The 12763-nt window shown below is 37.2% G+C and overlaps 1 protein-coding gene across 4 annotated transcripts in view; it reads right to left on the bottom strand.

The window, feature by feature from the left end:
* Positions 1 to 754: 754 nt before the first annotated feature.
* The window catches only part of ccdc186 (coiled-coil domain-containing protein 186), a 46057-nt gene continuing 34048 nt past the window's right edge, over positions 755 to 12763 (bottom strand). For all 4 annotated transcript variants that reach the window (XM_041816557.1, XM_041816559.1, XM_041816560.1 and 1 more), the window contains 2 exons: positions 9204 to 9423; positions 755 to 5269 (listed from right to left, as the gene is read on the bottom strand). In XM_041816557.1, coding sequence (XP_041672491.1) covers positions 5186 to 5269; positions 9204 to 9423 — 304 coding nt within the window. In that variant the 3' untranslated portion in view covers positions 755 to 5185. The remainder of the gene's footprint in view (positions 5270 to 9203; positions 9424 to 12763) is intronic.

Below are 12763 nucleotides of genomic sequence, written 5' to 3'. Positions count from 1 at the left end.
CCTGTGGGCTAGACAGAAGCCTCTCAGTGCAAAACACATAAAATCTCACTTGACTTTCACATGGTTTTTGCTGCAAACTAGGTTGACTTCTAAAAATGAAGTTTTCTTCTGTCTTATTTTAACAGTCAAATGTATTACTTCCTGTGAGTAGTCTTTCTCATCTGACACCTACCCCACCTTAGTACATTAAAAACAACTTGATGGAAATAATCAGTCCTCTTCTTGATTATCTGATTTTATTTTGTTGCTCTTTAAGAGTCATCAGTCTAAATTTCAATCTTTTTATAGCTAGATAAAATCTCCTCACAGGAGCTTTACGTTAGCCTCAGCCTTGTTGGAGCCTCTGTTTACTCTGCATTCATGCTTCAGCATATGTAACTCCAGTGTCCTTATAACAGGAGTTCACCTACGGAAGACGGATTCTTTCACTTGCACTGAAATGACAGGTTGTGGAAAATGTTCACCCTTGAGTATAACCGTGGCGCTGAGTTTTAAATCATGTGCTGAGTGACAGTGGTGCAGTGATGTTTCTGACCTCCAGCAGAGCTGACGCTGCTGCTTTTGAAGAGGGGACCTACAGCTGCAGCATACATCTTTACGAGGAGTCATTGTGTGAGAGGTCGTCCCTGTGCTAAAATTCTTCTTTCACCTTAAACACGCTTTGTTCCACTGTGGCTGAAAAACAGAAACCAGGCCAACAGATGTTAGTGTCAACCTCATAACCCACAGAAACAAAAATATGACACCAGACCAATGTGGAACATTGAAGAGAAAGTTAAGACTCATCTCCTTTTATTCCCTGGAAACACCATATATACAAACATCATCCAGATTCAGTTTTTTAAAAACATCTCAATGTAATTTTACAGTTTGACTTATTTACAAATCTATATTATAATCACAGTTGGAATATTCCACAAAACAGAGCAGGAGAGATCATTGCACAGGAGGAGGGAAACAGAAAAATGTCACATTTTGACACTCACACATACTACACACCATTTCTTCATATCCAAATAGTGAATCAGGTTTTTCTATTCATTCAAGCACAAAATGCTGCAGCATGGCTTTGCTTCAAGACTGTGGAAATGTGGGAAATCTTTGCATCAGCAGTCTTTCTCAAGGTGACTAAAACCGAGAGAAGCATATTAGCGTTCCTCAGAGAATTACAAAGAATTAATCAAGAAATCCGGTTTTGCATTGGTTGGATTTTACTCCTGAAAGAGACTGCAGAACAACACAAGCTGCTGGGAGTTTAACTTTTTTTTTTTTTTTTTACACTTATAAAGTTGCATGAAAGCATCCAGATCTGTGAAAAATTCTCATGAAACCCCTGAATGTAATGTGATAATGCTGCAGCCTTATTGAACTTTTCCTGGATTAAAAGGTGACAAAGTTTTAATATTAAGTAGCTAAAGATGTGATCTTCAAGTTTTCTGTCTCACATCGTTGAAAGGAGTCAGCTTGAATGAAATAAAAAGTGAAGGTACATCAAAAAGAAAGCACCCACTGCGGCAGCAGGGAACCTTTAAGGACTCAGTGACCTCAATCCAGGAAACTTTCATCTCTATTCACGTGGTGGGGCCATTTTAACAACGCCTCAGGGTGCACGGGAGGGGGATTGGCCCTGGAACCATTCATAACCCATTAAAGCTTGTCTCTGATTGGGGGGGGCTGGAAGCTTATCTTTTGTGATAGAAACTGAGGTCAAGATCAAATAAAGAGTGTGAAAAGTTCAGTTTTAAGTTGTCAGCTTTGCGTGTTTGTGTCTACTGTATGCAGGAGCCATTAAACAGCTGTTGCGTACCGAGCTGCAGGTGTGCTTGTGTGGCTGCAAACTCTGGTCTAAATGCAAATCATGTTTACCCCTCCAGATGTTACATGGTCCAACTGGTAAAAGCCTACAAGCCCTGACAGCTGAACCATGAGGTGTAAAGTCAAAAATACAAGGCACACAGCACACACATTCACACAATTATGGACACTTTTAAATATTCAGACAACGTCCAGTCACATGATGCATGTGCACAAGCATAAAAGCAGACATGTATGACAAACACAAAAACATTTAGAACAAAAAAGAAGACAAAAATCAAAAGGGGCAGGATTGCACTTTGTCCCTGGATATATTTCTGTAGGTTCCATCGGCATTTCTGAGCTACAGCTACAAATCGTCTTTCTCTTTACACTTGATTTACTTCAACCACTTCATTGGCACTACAAGAAAAATAAAAAGGAGTGTGATATGAACACCGTAGCATTATAGCTCTCACCATATGACAGGTCTGGTTTTGAGGGACTAGCTGGCATGTTGGTGCCCTCTGTTTTAATGAGGAATGATGCATATCTACTGTTAAGGAAGCTGGATCGTTGATATATTCATAATCAGGTCTGAGCAAATGAATTTTTGCCTGTAAAGAAGCATTTACACAGAATTAAAGGAATAAAAAAGTGCTTACACAAAAACTGATTTTAAATTAAGAGCTATAATCTACAGATGCCCAAAATGGACAAACATCCACACATTTCAGGCCAGCAATAGCTAAGGTTGAAGGTTATTACCTTTTAGGGTTGTCTGCCCATCCAACTGTATGGACCATTTCTGTAAATGTGATATTTCATTGAACAAATATTGCCCAAATGGCCAACCTGATTTAAAGATGAGCAGTTTGATTTTGGAGGTTAAAGATGAAATGTGAAGAGTGAAAGTAAAAAATATTAAGCAGATGTGATTAAAAACTCATGTGAATTGAATAATGATGTGATAAAAATGCATTTGTATTACAAAATAAAGCGATACATTCTAAATTAATTTGAATAATAAGAAGCTAATTTGATTAAAAAAAGGTTGCAATTTGAGGAAAATAGTGGAAAAAATGTATGATTTTGATTGTTTTACATTCATTATTTATAATTAAAACATTTTCATTTATCATTTAAGGAGAGAGGCCTCAAGTAACAAAAAAGTGGTGATAAAAATTACTGTACTGAAAATCATTGTGATTTGACTTATAAAGCATAAAAAATGCATGTCAATTAAACATTGTCTAAAAATATTTGTGAATTAAAAATAAAAGTGATCATATACAACATGTGTTTGATAAATGAATATTTTTGCATTGTTAATGATAAACATTGATTGAAAAACCATCAAAATGATGACAATTTGCCACATTTTTCATCAAATAAAATAATCTGTCCTGTCATTTCTTTCTTCAGATGCATTTTATAAAATTTTAATCACCTCCACTTTTATCATTTGTTATTACTTTCATCCTCCGTTGGCAAATGCTTACCTCTTTTTTTTATAAACACCTCAAGTACACCTATAGGGGTTTTCTTCAAACTGCATAAAACCACTTTGACTCAAGGATAAACTAAATAGATTTTAGAGTTCAAGGGTCAGGGTAACAGGGCTGATGTTCATCTCTTGCTTGTAACACATCTTTAGAAAACGTTGCAGGATTTTGTTCAAATCTAGCAGGAACATCCACTTTGACTCAAGAATGACCTCATTATATTTTGCAGATCATAAATGAATCTTAAGTAGCTAATGTTCATCCTTTGCTTTTTCACACAACATCTTAAGAACACCTTGTGTGATTTTCTTCAAAATTTGCACAGACGTCCACTTTGGTTCAAGGATGAACTGTTTCAGTTTTGGAGATCATCAATCAAAGGTAAACATCTTTGGACCTCATGTTGTTGCCCGCTTGTTAACGTGATATGTGGAGAACACTGTTAGGGATTCTTTTCAAACTATGCACAAAAGTCCACTCTGACTTTGCAGTTCAAAGTCTTATTTAACAACGCTTCAGTTCATCCCTTGTCGTTAATGCATTTTCTTAAGAACACTTCAAGGGATTTTCTCTAAACTTGGCACAAATGTCTACTCTGACCCATGGAATCAGTGGTAAGATTTTGAAAGTCAAAAAGTCAAATGGCCTATAAGACTACTGAGAATGAATTTTTTTTTTTCGGTAAGGCAAATACTTTTGAGTTTTTGCTGTGCTGTTTATCCTTGGTTATAAGTACTGATGTCATTACTTATTTGTGTTGTTATTTTAAGATTTGAGGGTAGGTTTTTCTGTGGTAATGATTTTATTTCCCAAGCAAAAATGAAATTAACTTATTTTCACAGGGAAAAAAGTGGTTTTATCCCAAGATAACTAGATAAGAGTCCATATTTTGAGAAATCCAACCAAAATGTACCTGTAATTGCTGGAAATGGAGTAAAAAACATGTATGGATGCATGTCCCCTAAAGGCTTCTGTAGGGATCAAAAATTCTAAATGCCCAAAAAAAGTAAAGAAAATTGATAATCTGACAAAATCTTAAATAAAAATTAAATTTCAAGCCAACTAAATGAAAAATATACATTCAAAACGGCCTAATTTCTACATTTCATCCTTTACATGATATTATAGTCGACACAGATTTTCTTCAGATTTATACCATAAGGAGACTTCCAGACAGATGGCGTTTGGACTGCACTGCAAAAACAGAAAGTTTGAGTCCTTTCATCGAGCTCGCATGTCACACAGATGGGTTGCTCTGCTGATATGAGGCACCTTTGATTCAGCAGCTTGCTCCCTAAGTGCTGTGAGGAGCAGAAGATGACGAGAAGGTGCAGGTGGCCCACACAGAGGTCCCTACACTTCCTTTTTCCTGACATATGGAGTGCTGCAAAGAAGGAGAAAATTCATTCTGGCAGATGGACATCAGGAGAGCATGCTGGGCGATGATCATCATGGCGATTATTTACTTTTTCTTGGAGCTGTGAGTCATTTCAAAGGAAACAAATGTAATTCCTTTCTATTTCTAGGATGAATTTTCTCTACATTCATGATTATGGCATCTTCAAGTCAATTTACAAGGTGGATAAGGTCCCAAGCTTGAGGAAAGTTGCCAAAAGAGTTTTGTTTTTAATCTTGGCAAGGCTCAGGAGAGGTGAATGTCAGCCAGAGGAAGATTTGTTGTGTAGTGTGAGGGAACAGTTGCATCAATGTGGATGGAATAATGAGAAGTTCAAGTAATTTCAGACGTGTTCGTCAAATATTCCCCTCCGAGAATTAATCCTGAGGCTCTACTGGCACTTACAACATTCATTTTTCTCCTTCATATGTTGGGACATTTTTCATGGCGAATACTCCCTGGTCCTTTATTGAATTGTGACAGCATTTTGTCACTTCCTCCTTGTTCCATCGTCAGGTTCTCTCTGCTGTTTGATGAGCCTCTCAATCTCAGCTCCTAGTGTTTGCAGATTCTCCTGTTAGAGAGGGGAGAGACTTTTAGACTCAAGTGAAAATAAACGAAAGGAACTGTTGTGTTAGAAATAATATTTATGTGAGGCTGCTAATTTGTTCAGAACATGGCACTAAAGAATCCATCAATCAGAGTGAATGTTGTCTTAATTCGTTTCTGTCACAGCGTTTTGTTTTATTGTCATTTTATTGTGCTCATGTCAGTGTTTTTTCAAAATAATTTCTTCCTGCTTAATGCCAATCATTTCTCATAAACAGATAAAATTGTTGCTGCCAGTAAAACTCCCACATCACGAGTTATTTTCTCATTATGGTTGTTATGGAGTGAATCTTTAAAGACACGTTTGACATAAAGACGACCAGGAGCTGCTTGTTTGCAGCATTATCAAAGAATCTAATGGGCCAGCATAAACAAGATGCAAATTAAAGACAAACTTCAAAAAAACTACAAGAAAACGTGAGACAAATGTCAGCCTCTCCTCAACGCAAAACTCATGAAAGCCCAATTGTAGAAAAATGTGGTATATTTTTATGTAAATGAGGTCTGTCATACCATAAATAACAAACACAAGTGTAAAATATATGTCCATGTGTTGGAAACAAGTTCACTAAAAAGATGAAACAACAACACTTGGTGACACATATACTGTATATGAGAAAATAAAATCAGAAAATACCTACATAAACATTGTGTTCCAATCTCAACACTGATAAATGATCAATACTCCAGCTGGGTGACCAATATAGTCTTTTAATTAGGAAATCACAGGAAATACTGTAGTTAAATTATAGGTCTATAAATTTATCTTCTGCTTAAACTACTTTCATTGTTCAAGAACTATTTAAAGCTGCTATCAGAAGTTCTTATCCTGTACATGAATAACTGATGTTTTCTGAATTGTATGGAGAATGTAAAATAAATGATTGTTTATTTAGCATAGAGTCTATCCATTTTTTGATACCTTCATTTTTGTCGCTCATGTTGGGGCGTCTGTTCAATAGCCACCTAGAAAATCCTCACAGGAACTCTAAAATACACAAAGACCCTCCATTGCAGAATCCTAACTAAACTCAGCCGAAGAGGCCAGATAAGGAGAAATAGTGTGAAAGTAGGTTTCAATCAACTATTTTAGGTCATGATCTAGTAAAAGAGAAAAACATGTGTCAGTGGGGCGCAGCGTCTTTACTTAGCAGTAACATCAATAATGCATTTTCTGTATTAGACCACAGTTTCCAACACGTCATCTCTGTTAGAAGTGAGCTTTCTGACACACAACCTGATGATCCCGCTGTCCTTACACGCCAGTAAAATTAAATGAAAAAGCGACTTCAGACGGTGTGATAGAAGCTTTGACTGGCTATAAAGGTTTGGGATCGACAACCAAAATGTCAGACAAACAATAACAGCTGGTTTGACATTTCCTGTGCCACTTTGATCCAAAACAACACTGTCACATTGTCAGGAGAGGATTTTATCAACTTCCCTTTGCTATTTTTGTCACAGTAAGGCTCATCAGGCAAAAATTTAACACATCATGAGTGCCTTGTTTCTTTTAACACAGATCTGCATTTGAACATTAAAGCAAAAATTAATAGTAAGACAATCACAAAAGTTCAGCAAAACAAAATGCTAATATATGCCTGTTTCCATCCAAAACTGTTATTCGAGTACTAGAAGTCAGCAGGTCAAGCAGGAGGTGGAGCCTCTCATGAAAAAAAAAAAAAAAAACAAAGAAAAAAAAAAAAGGAAACACACTGCAGAAGAAGGCAGCTTTGGTTATGTTGCATTTTGATCCACAGACTATATTTTGGAAGCCAGACAAGAAATAAACAGGATCTTATCTGAGGAAATGGAGAGTTTTAAACATTCTTTTTCTAAATGTCTGTGTTCTTGGAAGAGTTGGAAGCATGTTAATTTAGAAATGTCATTGTTTATTTGCCGAATGTGTTTCTGCTACAAAAATTTGTATGTTCCTTTTATCCTTGAACCTCACTTTAACTCCTTTGAATTTGCAGCGTGTAGAGCTAGAATTTTCATAACATGCAAATTGTAAACGCAGAGAGATGCATTGGATTGGAAAGGTTTCTTCACATTAAACCCTAAAACATCATGAAATACAATATAAAATAAAAATCTGTGACAAGAATTCATGCAGTGTTTCTTTGTTTTTCTTTTTCAAGAGAGAAACAGAAACAGTGCAGCATACAGATACAAAAGTAGTAGAGGGTTGTTTCAGATGAAGATGCAAGCAGCTGAAAAGATAGTATTGAAATATAGAAAGCCGACCACGGCAAGATCGGGATCCTGTTTGAGAGCCAGTTTGTATCATTATTACTAGTACTATTATTATTTCTATACATGTTGTGTGTTTGTGTTATGTGATTGATTAGTCGGGATGATCTTTTCTCCAGACTACTCTATGAGCACATGCATTCATGACTCATGATGGATGGTGTAACATTAATGCTTCAGATCAGGTGTGTCCAGCAGATTTCATCTGACCTGCAAGGTGTTTTAGGGAGACAGTATTGTTTGAAAAGTAATTAAGACATTTTCATTCATTTGAAAAAAAAAAAAAAAAATGGCATAATTGGAGTAAAATACCAGCAATACTATAAATCACATGGCATGACGTTGCTAAATTTAGCAGATAAAATAAAGCCAAACTCATACCCACATGAAGAGCTGTTTGGGAGTCAAATGAGCCGTCTCTTCTTGCTGAGCAGAGCTAAATAATTTGGATCACTGAAAGGAGCCTGAATTCCCATCACTAGTGGTTACAGAGATGTTTGCACAGCTTTCAAACTAAATCATCATGATTAAACTTGGGTATAGCACACTGCACAGAGCAGCTACAGTAAATATGGTACTCAGAAGGGCAATGAGAACATATATCACTCTGGTTAAATCAAATAGATATAAGAGAAATATTCCAGACGTATGAACAAAGTGTACTAATGAGAAGGGGACTTTGTGTCATGGTGTTTGGCAGTGTTGTAAAATCAAACAAATCTGGGAAGAGTTGAAAAAGAGAAGTAGAAAAAATAATTCTGAAAGATATGCCAATGGCTATTGTTCTGGTAATTTACAACCAAAGTCACAGCTTTATTAAAACGATCAGATAAAGATAATTATGTGCCTTACACATGCCAGAAGATCCACTACAATATTTTGGAAACAGACCACATGTTACACGTTGTGTTAGGCAAATGCTTGTAACATTTCTTTCAGAGAGTGGCATATATATAAGAAAGGGAAAACAAGATCTGTTTGAAAAAATGTCATTTTATTTCTTGCCATTTCTTTACTTACAGTTTTGATTTGTACATCAGTTTGTACAGAAGATGGCCCAAGTCTGAAGAGTAGTTTGTTTATAATGGAGTGCAGAAGAATGATTTTGTTAGGTGAAACTCGTGCTTGTTACTGTTCTGTTTTGTAACCTAAATATGCAAAAATCAATAAATATGTTGATAAAAAAATGTGGCACTCAGGGATACTGCATTCTCAGGTGGGAGTAGGTGTGAAGTTTCAGTATGAAAAAAATCCTTGTCATTAATAAAGCATAATATCAGGACACAGCTGCCTGCTAAATACCAGTTAAAGTGTGAATCACTCAGTTTCCTTGTGAGTGGGAATTTTACAGTTTAATGTATAACAGACTGAATTTGGATGTAAATGCCCAATGTTTTGTTTTTTTGTTGTCACCTGTGCTCTCATGGGTACCTGATAATAATTCATAGCCGCAGCATGCCACTGACAAGGCTGATTAATTATCCAATAATGTCGTTTACACTAAAACAATCATGCACAAACTGTAAAATTAGAGGTTTCTGAGGCAAACTGCACCCATCATCCACATGACCAAAGCATGCAAATCCCTTTTTTCAGCTTTTTTAGGTCAATGATTACAAAGTATGGTGCCCACTGCGTGAGCTTACCTTCAGAGTGATGTTCTTCAGCAGTGTGTCCTCCAATACTGCCTGCAGCTTCCTGTTTATCTCCAGCGACAGGTCCAGGGTCAGCCCGCTGTCTGCCGGGTGGGAGGTGTACAGCGATGCCATGATGCCTCCTCGCCGGCTCAGGTGGGCTTTGTTAATGTCTGATGCCTCCGACGAGAGGGCCCCTGACTCCTCTCTCAGCACATAGCTCTGGATTATTCTGTGGGGAAGGAAAGAGGAGGAGATGAGTCAAACAGCGTGCTCAAAAGAGGAGGAGGAAACCGAGTGGCATCGAGTGGAGAGCATCAAGCAAAGAAAATTGAGAAAGTGGGATTTACAGGTAGGAGCGTGAAGAGCTCCTATAGAGCAGGGAAACTGATTGTAGCAGAAAAAGCAGTGGACGTTTCTAGAGTATTAAATCAGGTAGTATGGCTGCTTGATCCTGCATGCACTGAAAACATTCAGGAATTGTTACGTAGACTGTTAATGAACCTGTCATAGAAGGAACATTAATGAAAAGAGCAGCATCAGCAGGATCTAAGAAAAGAGAGATAAATCTCATCGCATTATTATCTATTAGTTCAGACAGGTGCATAGGGCTGTGCACAGGTCTACAGTGAAGGTCAAAACCTTCCCTAAAATCCCCTGAGATGATTCAGTAATCAATATTTTCCACTGGACCCCAACCTGGCAGTACACCTGAAGGGCTTAAGCTTAAAATGACGACAATATTCAGGTCCATGCTGCTATTGTGTGGTTAACATTCAGCATGTGTCTGAGGGGGATGGTTTAGAAGAAAGAGGTGGGTATCTGCAGGATGAGCTCTGTGCAAAGGGACGGTCCTGACCGTGAGTGAGATTCTGCAGGAAGATTTCCACAGGGAGAAATCAGTGTTTTTCTTTTTTTTTTTTTACAAAGTCAGTGAATCCTTGCTTGGTGATGCAAACACCCAAAATGCTGCAACTACAAACACCAGGACCACAGCAACTACATTTTCTATTGTTACCACAACTATCACTTCTGCTTCAACTAAACCACAGTATTATCGAGCTTTGAGAACAGGAATAAAACAAGAGGATAAATAATACATATAAAAAAAGAGTAGGAAGGGGATACTATGCAACTATAAGAGCAGAGTTTTAGACCAAAACAAATGCTGTCTTTGGACAAGCCTCTTTCATCCCTCCCACCTTCACAGCAAAAGCATATGAGAAGGAGAGTGGCAACTAATGCCATTGTTTTTTTCATCAAATGACAAACTTTTCTTTAGTCTCGAAAGTCTGTTGGTTCTATTTCAGCACATTATTATTCAGACGGCATGACATCTCTTCCAGGAAATGAAATAAAAAAGATAATACAAAACATGTATGCCACATGTCTGAGCCTCGAAGTGATAGATATATAAAAAGTTTGTGAACACAGAGTTGAGAACAACAAACTTTGAACTCTCTTCTTAGAAAGTCATTGACAGAATTGATTTACTTGGCTGTGTTTGCGTACTGCTATACGATTATTTAGAACATTGCGTATTATGCCTGAAAGCATTCCATAATTCCTTGGTTCTCAAGTGGAGGGTCAGGCCTCAAAGGTGGGTTACAAAGCTCATTTCCAGGATAGTCTGCCTGCAGACCATTATTTCTGATGGCCACTCTCCCAGACCATTCATCTGAGACACTGTATACCTCAGAATGGAAAGATGAAACTATTGTTTGGAGTGAGGGTAAGGGTTGGGATACCAAAAGTTAAGTTAAAAACCAGACCTGCAAAATCCATTTACAAAATGTTTTAAAAAGCTGAGTAAAAAGTCTGTTTTCAGGAAAAAAGCTCGTCCTCCATAAAACATCCTTAAGCAGTAAGCGTAGTGTCTATGTTATCTATGTTAACTTCAGCCACATTTGCTAAATCTCACTTTGCAAAAGCTAACTTAGCTATACATAACGGAGTGTCGTTGCTATGTTGCTAAAGCTAATCTCACAAAGCAGCTATGTAGAGACGCTATCTTCATACAGTGCCATGAAAAAGTATTTGCCCCTTTCTGATTTCTGAGTTTTTTGCATATTTATCACACTTACATGTTTCGGCTCATCAAACCAATTTTTACATTTCACCCAACCCAAGTAAATAGAAAATGCAGTGTCTGAATGATTATTTAATTCTTTAAGGGGGGAAAAATCCAAACCTATCTGGCCCTATGTGAAAAAGTAATTGCCCCCCTTTGTTAAATCATGAGTGCCTGATTACCGCCAGATTTGTTGAATCAATAAATCACTTAAATAGAAGATGTCAAAATGGAGTAGGCTACAAGATCTCAAAATGTAACTGTCAGGCTTTGTCGATGAATAAAGTTGAATTAAAAAAAAAATCTAAAACTGGAAATATGTCGTACCAGCAAATGACAGCACTTCCTCTCCGAGATGTACAGTGTCAGAGATGTACGGTCTACAGCCAGACCCCTCTCCTAATTTCAGTGAGTTGTCTTTATCTCTTTATTATATCACATCTTCTGTTGTATTGAAATTCCAAACTGTCACATTTTCACTAAAAAATTTAATAGTGATTGAAAAAATTAAGAAATTTGGGTCACGAATCGTCAAAAAGGAGGTACTGGACCAGTAGAGAACCACTGTCCTAAAATTTGCCTTGTCTTTTTTCCCCTAACAGTGCTGTGAATAAAGATAATGTTCATTTCTCATATGACTGAGAAATATAACTATTACTATTCCTGTTTGAAGGGATTTTTTATTGTTGTGAGAGTACTAGGAATGGCTGAAACATGCAAGCTTTCTCAGAGAGAATTTGAACCATGCATTCATAGTGAAGTGAATAGTGTTGCACATGCTACTAGGCATGCAGCCTGTGCCTCAAACCTCCATATATTAAAGATATTAAATGTGCCAACTGAATGAGAAGGGAAAGAGGGCAGATAAAACCAACAGTAATGCATGCATTTTAACTACTCATACTGGGGATCTACCTCCTACTGTATTATTCAAAGTTAAAGGTGCTCTTTTTGCATATGTATTATACTCTTACATAAACATATCCTTGGACTACATAAACATAAAAGTGTATGTTGCAGTGTAAGCACTATAAACCAACAAAAAATACATATATGGTGCAAAAAAGGAATGAAATGACTTAGCAGCTATGTAAGCAAACGGTCCCCATCCACACACACAGACTAACACAGAACACCTGGGCTTGCACGGACACAAAATGAGACTTACCTCTGACTAGACTTGTAAGGGTCCATATTTAGACCCCCGTCCCATGACGCAAGTGGTTAGTAAAAACAAAACAGTGACAGAAATTAAAGATGTGGCCACATGGGGGGCTGTGTGGCATGCATGGGCCAGCGGGTGGAGAGGTTGAGGGAGCTGGGATGCGAGTGACAGGTTGGAATCAAGCAGGACAATGACTTACATTATACTGGTTACAATGGTGCTAGAATTATGTTTGGTTTTACATTTTTAATTCCTTAGGCTTTTAAAAAATTGTATTCTACTTTTTCTCTTGAGAGTACAAGTAATCTTATCTAGGTGCTTTCAATTTTATTTTCT

This window comes from Cheilinus undulatus, linkage group 20, assembly GCF_018320785.1.
Source record: "Cheilinus undulatus linkage group 20, ASM1832078v1, whole genome shotgun sequence".
NCBI lineage: Eukaryota > Metazoa > Chordata > Actinopteri > Labriformes > Labridae > Cheilinus > Cheilinus undulatus.
Note: the sequence above shows the minus strand (reverse complement) of the source record. Positions and strands in the feature narration are given on the sequence as shown.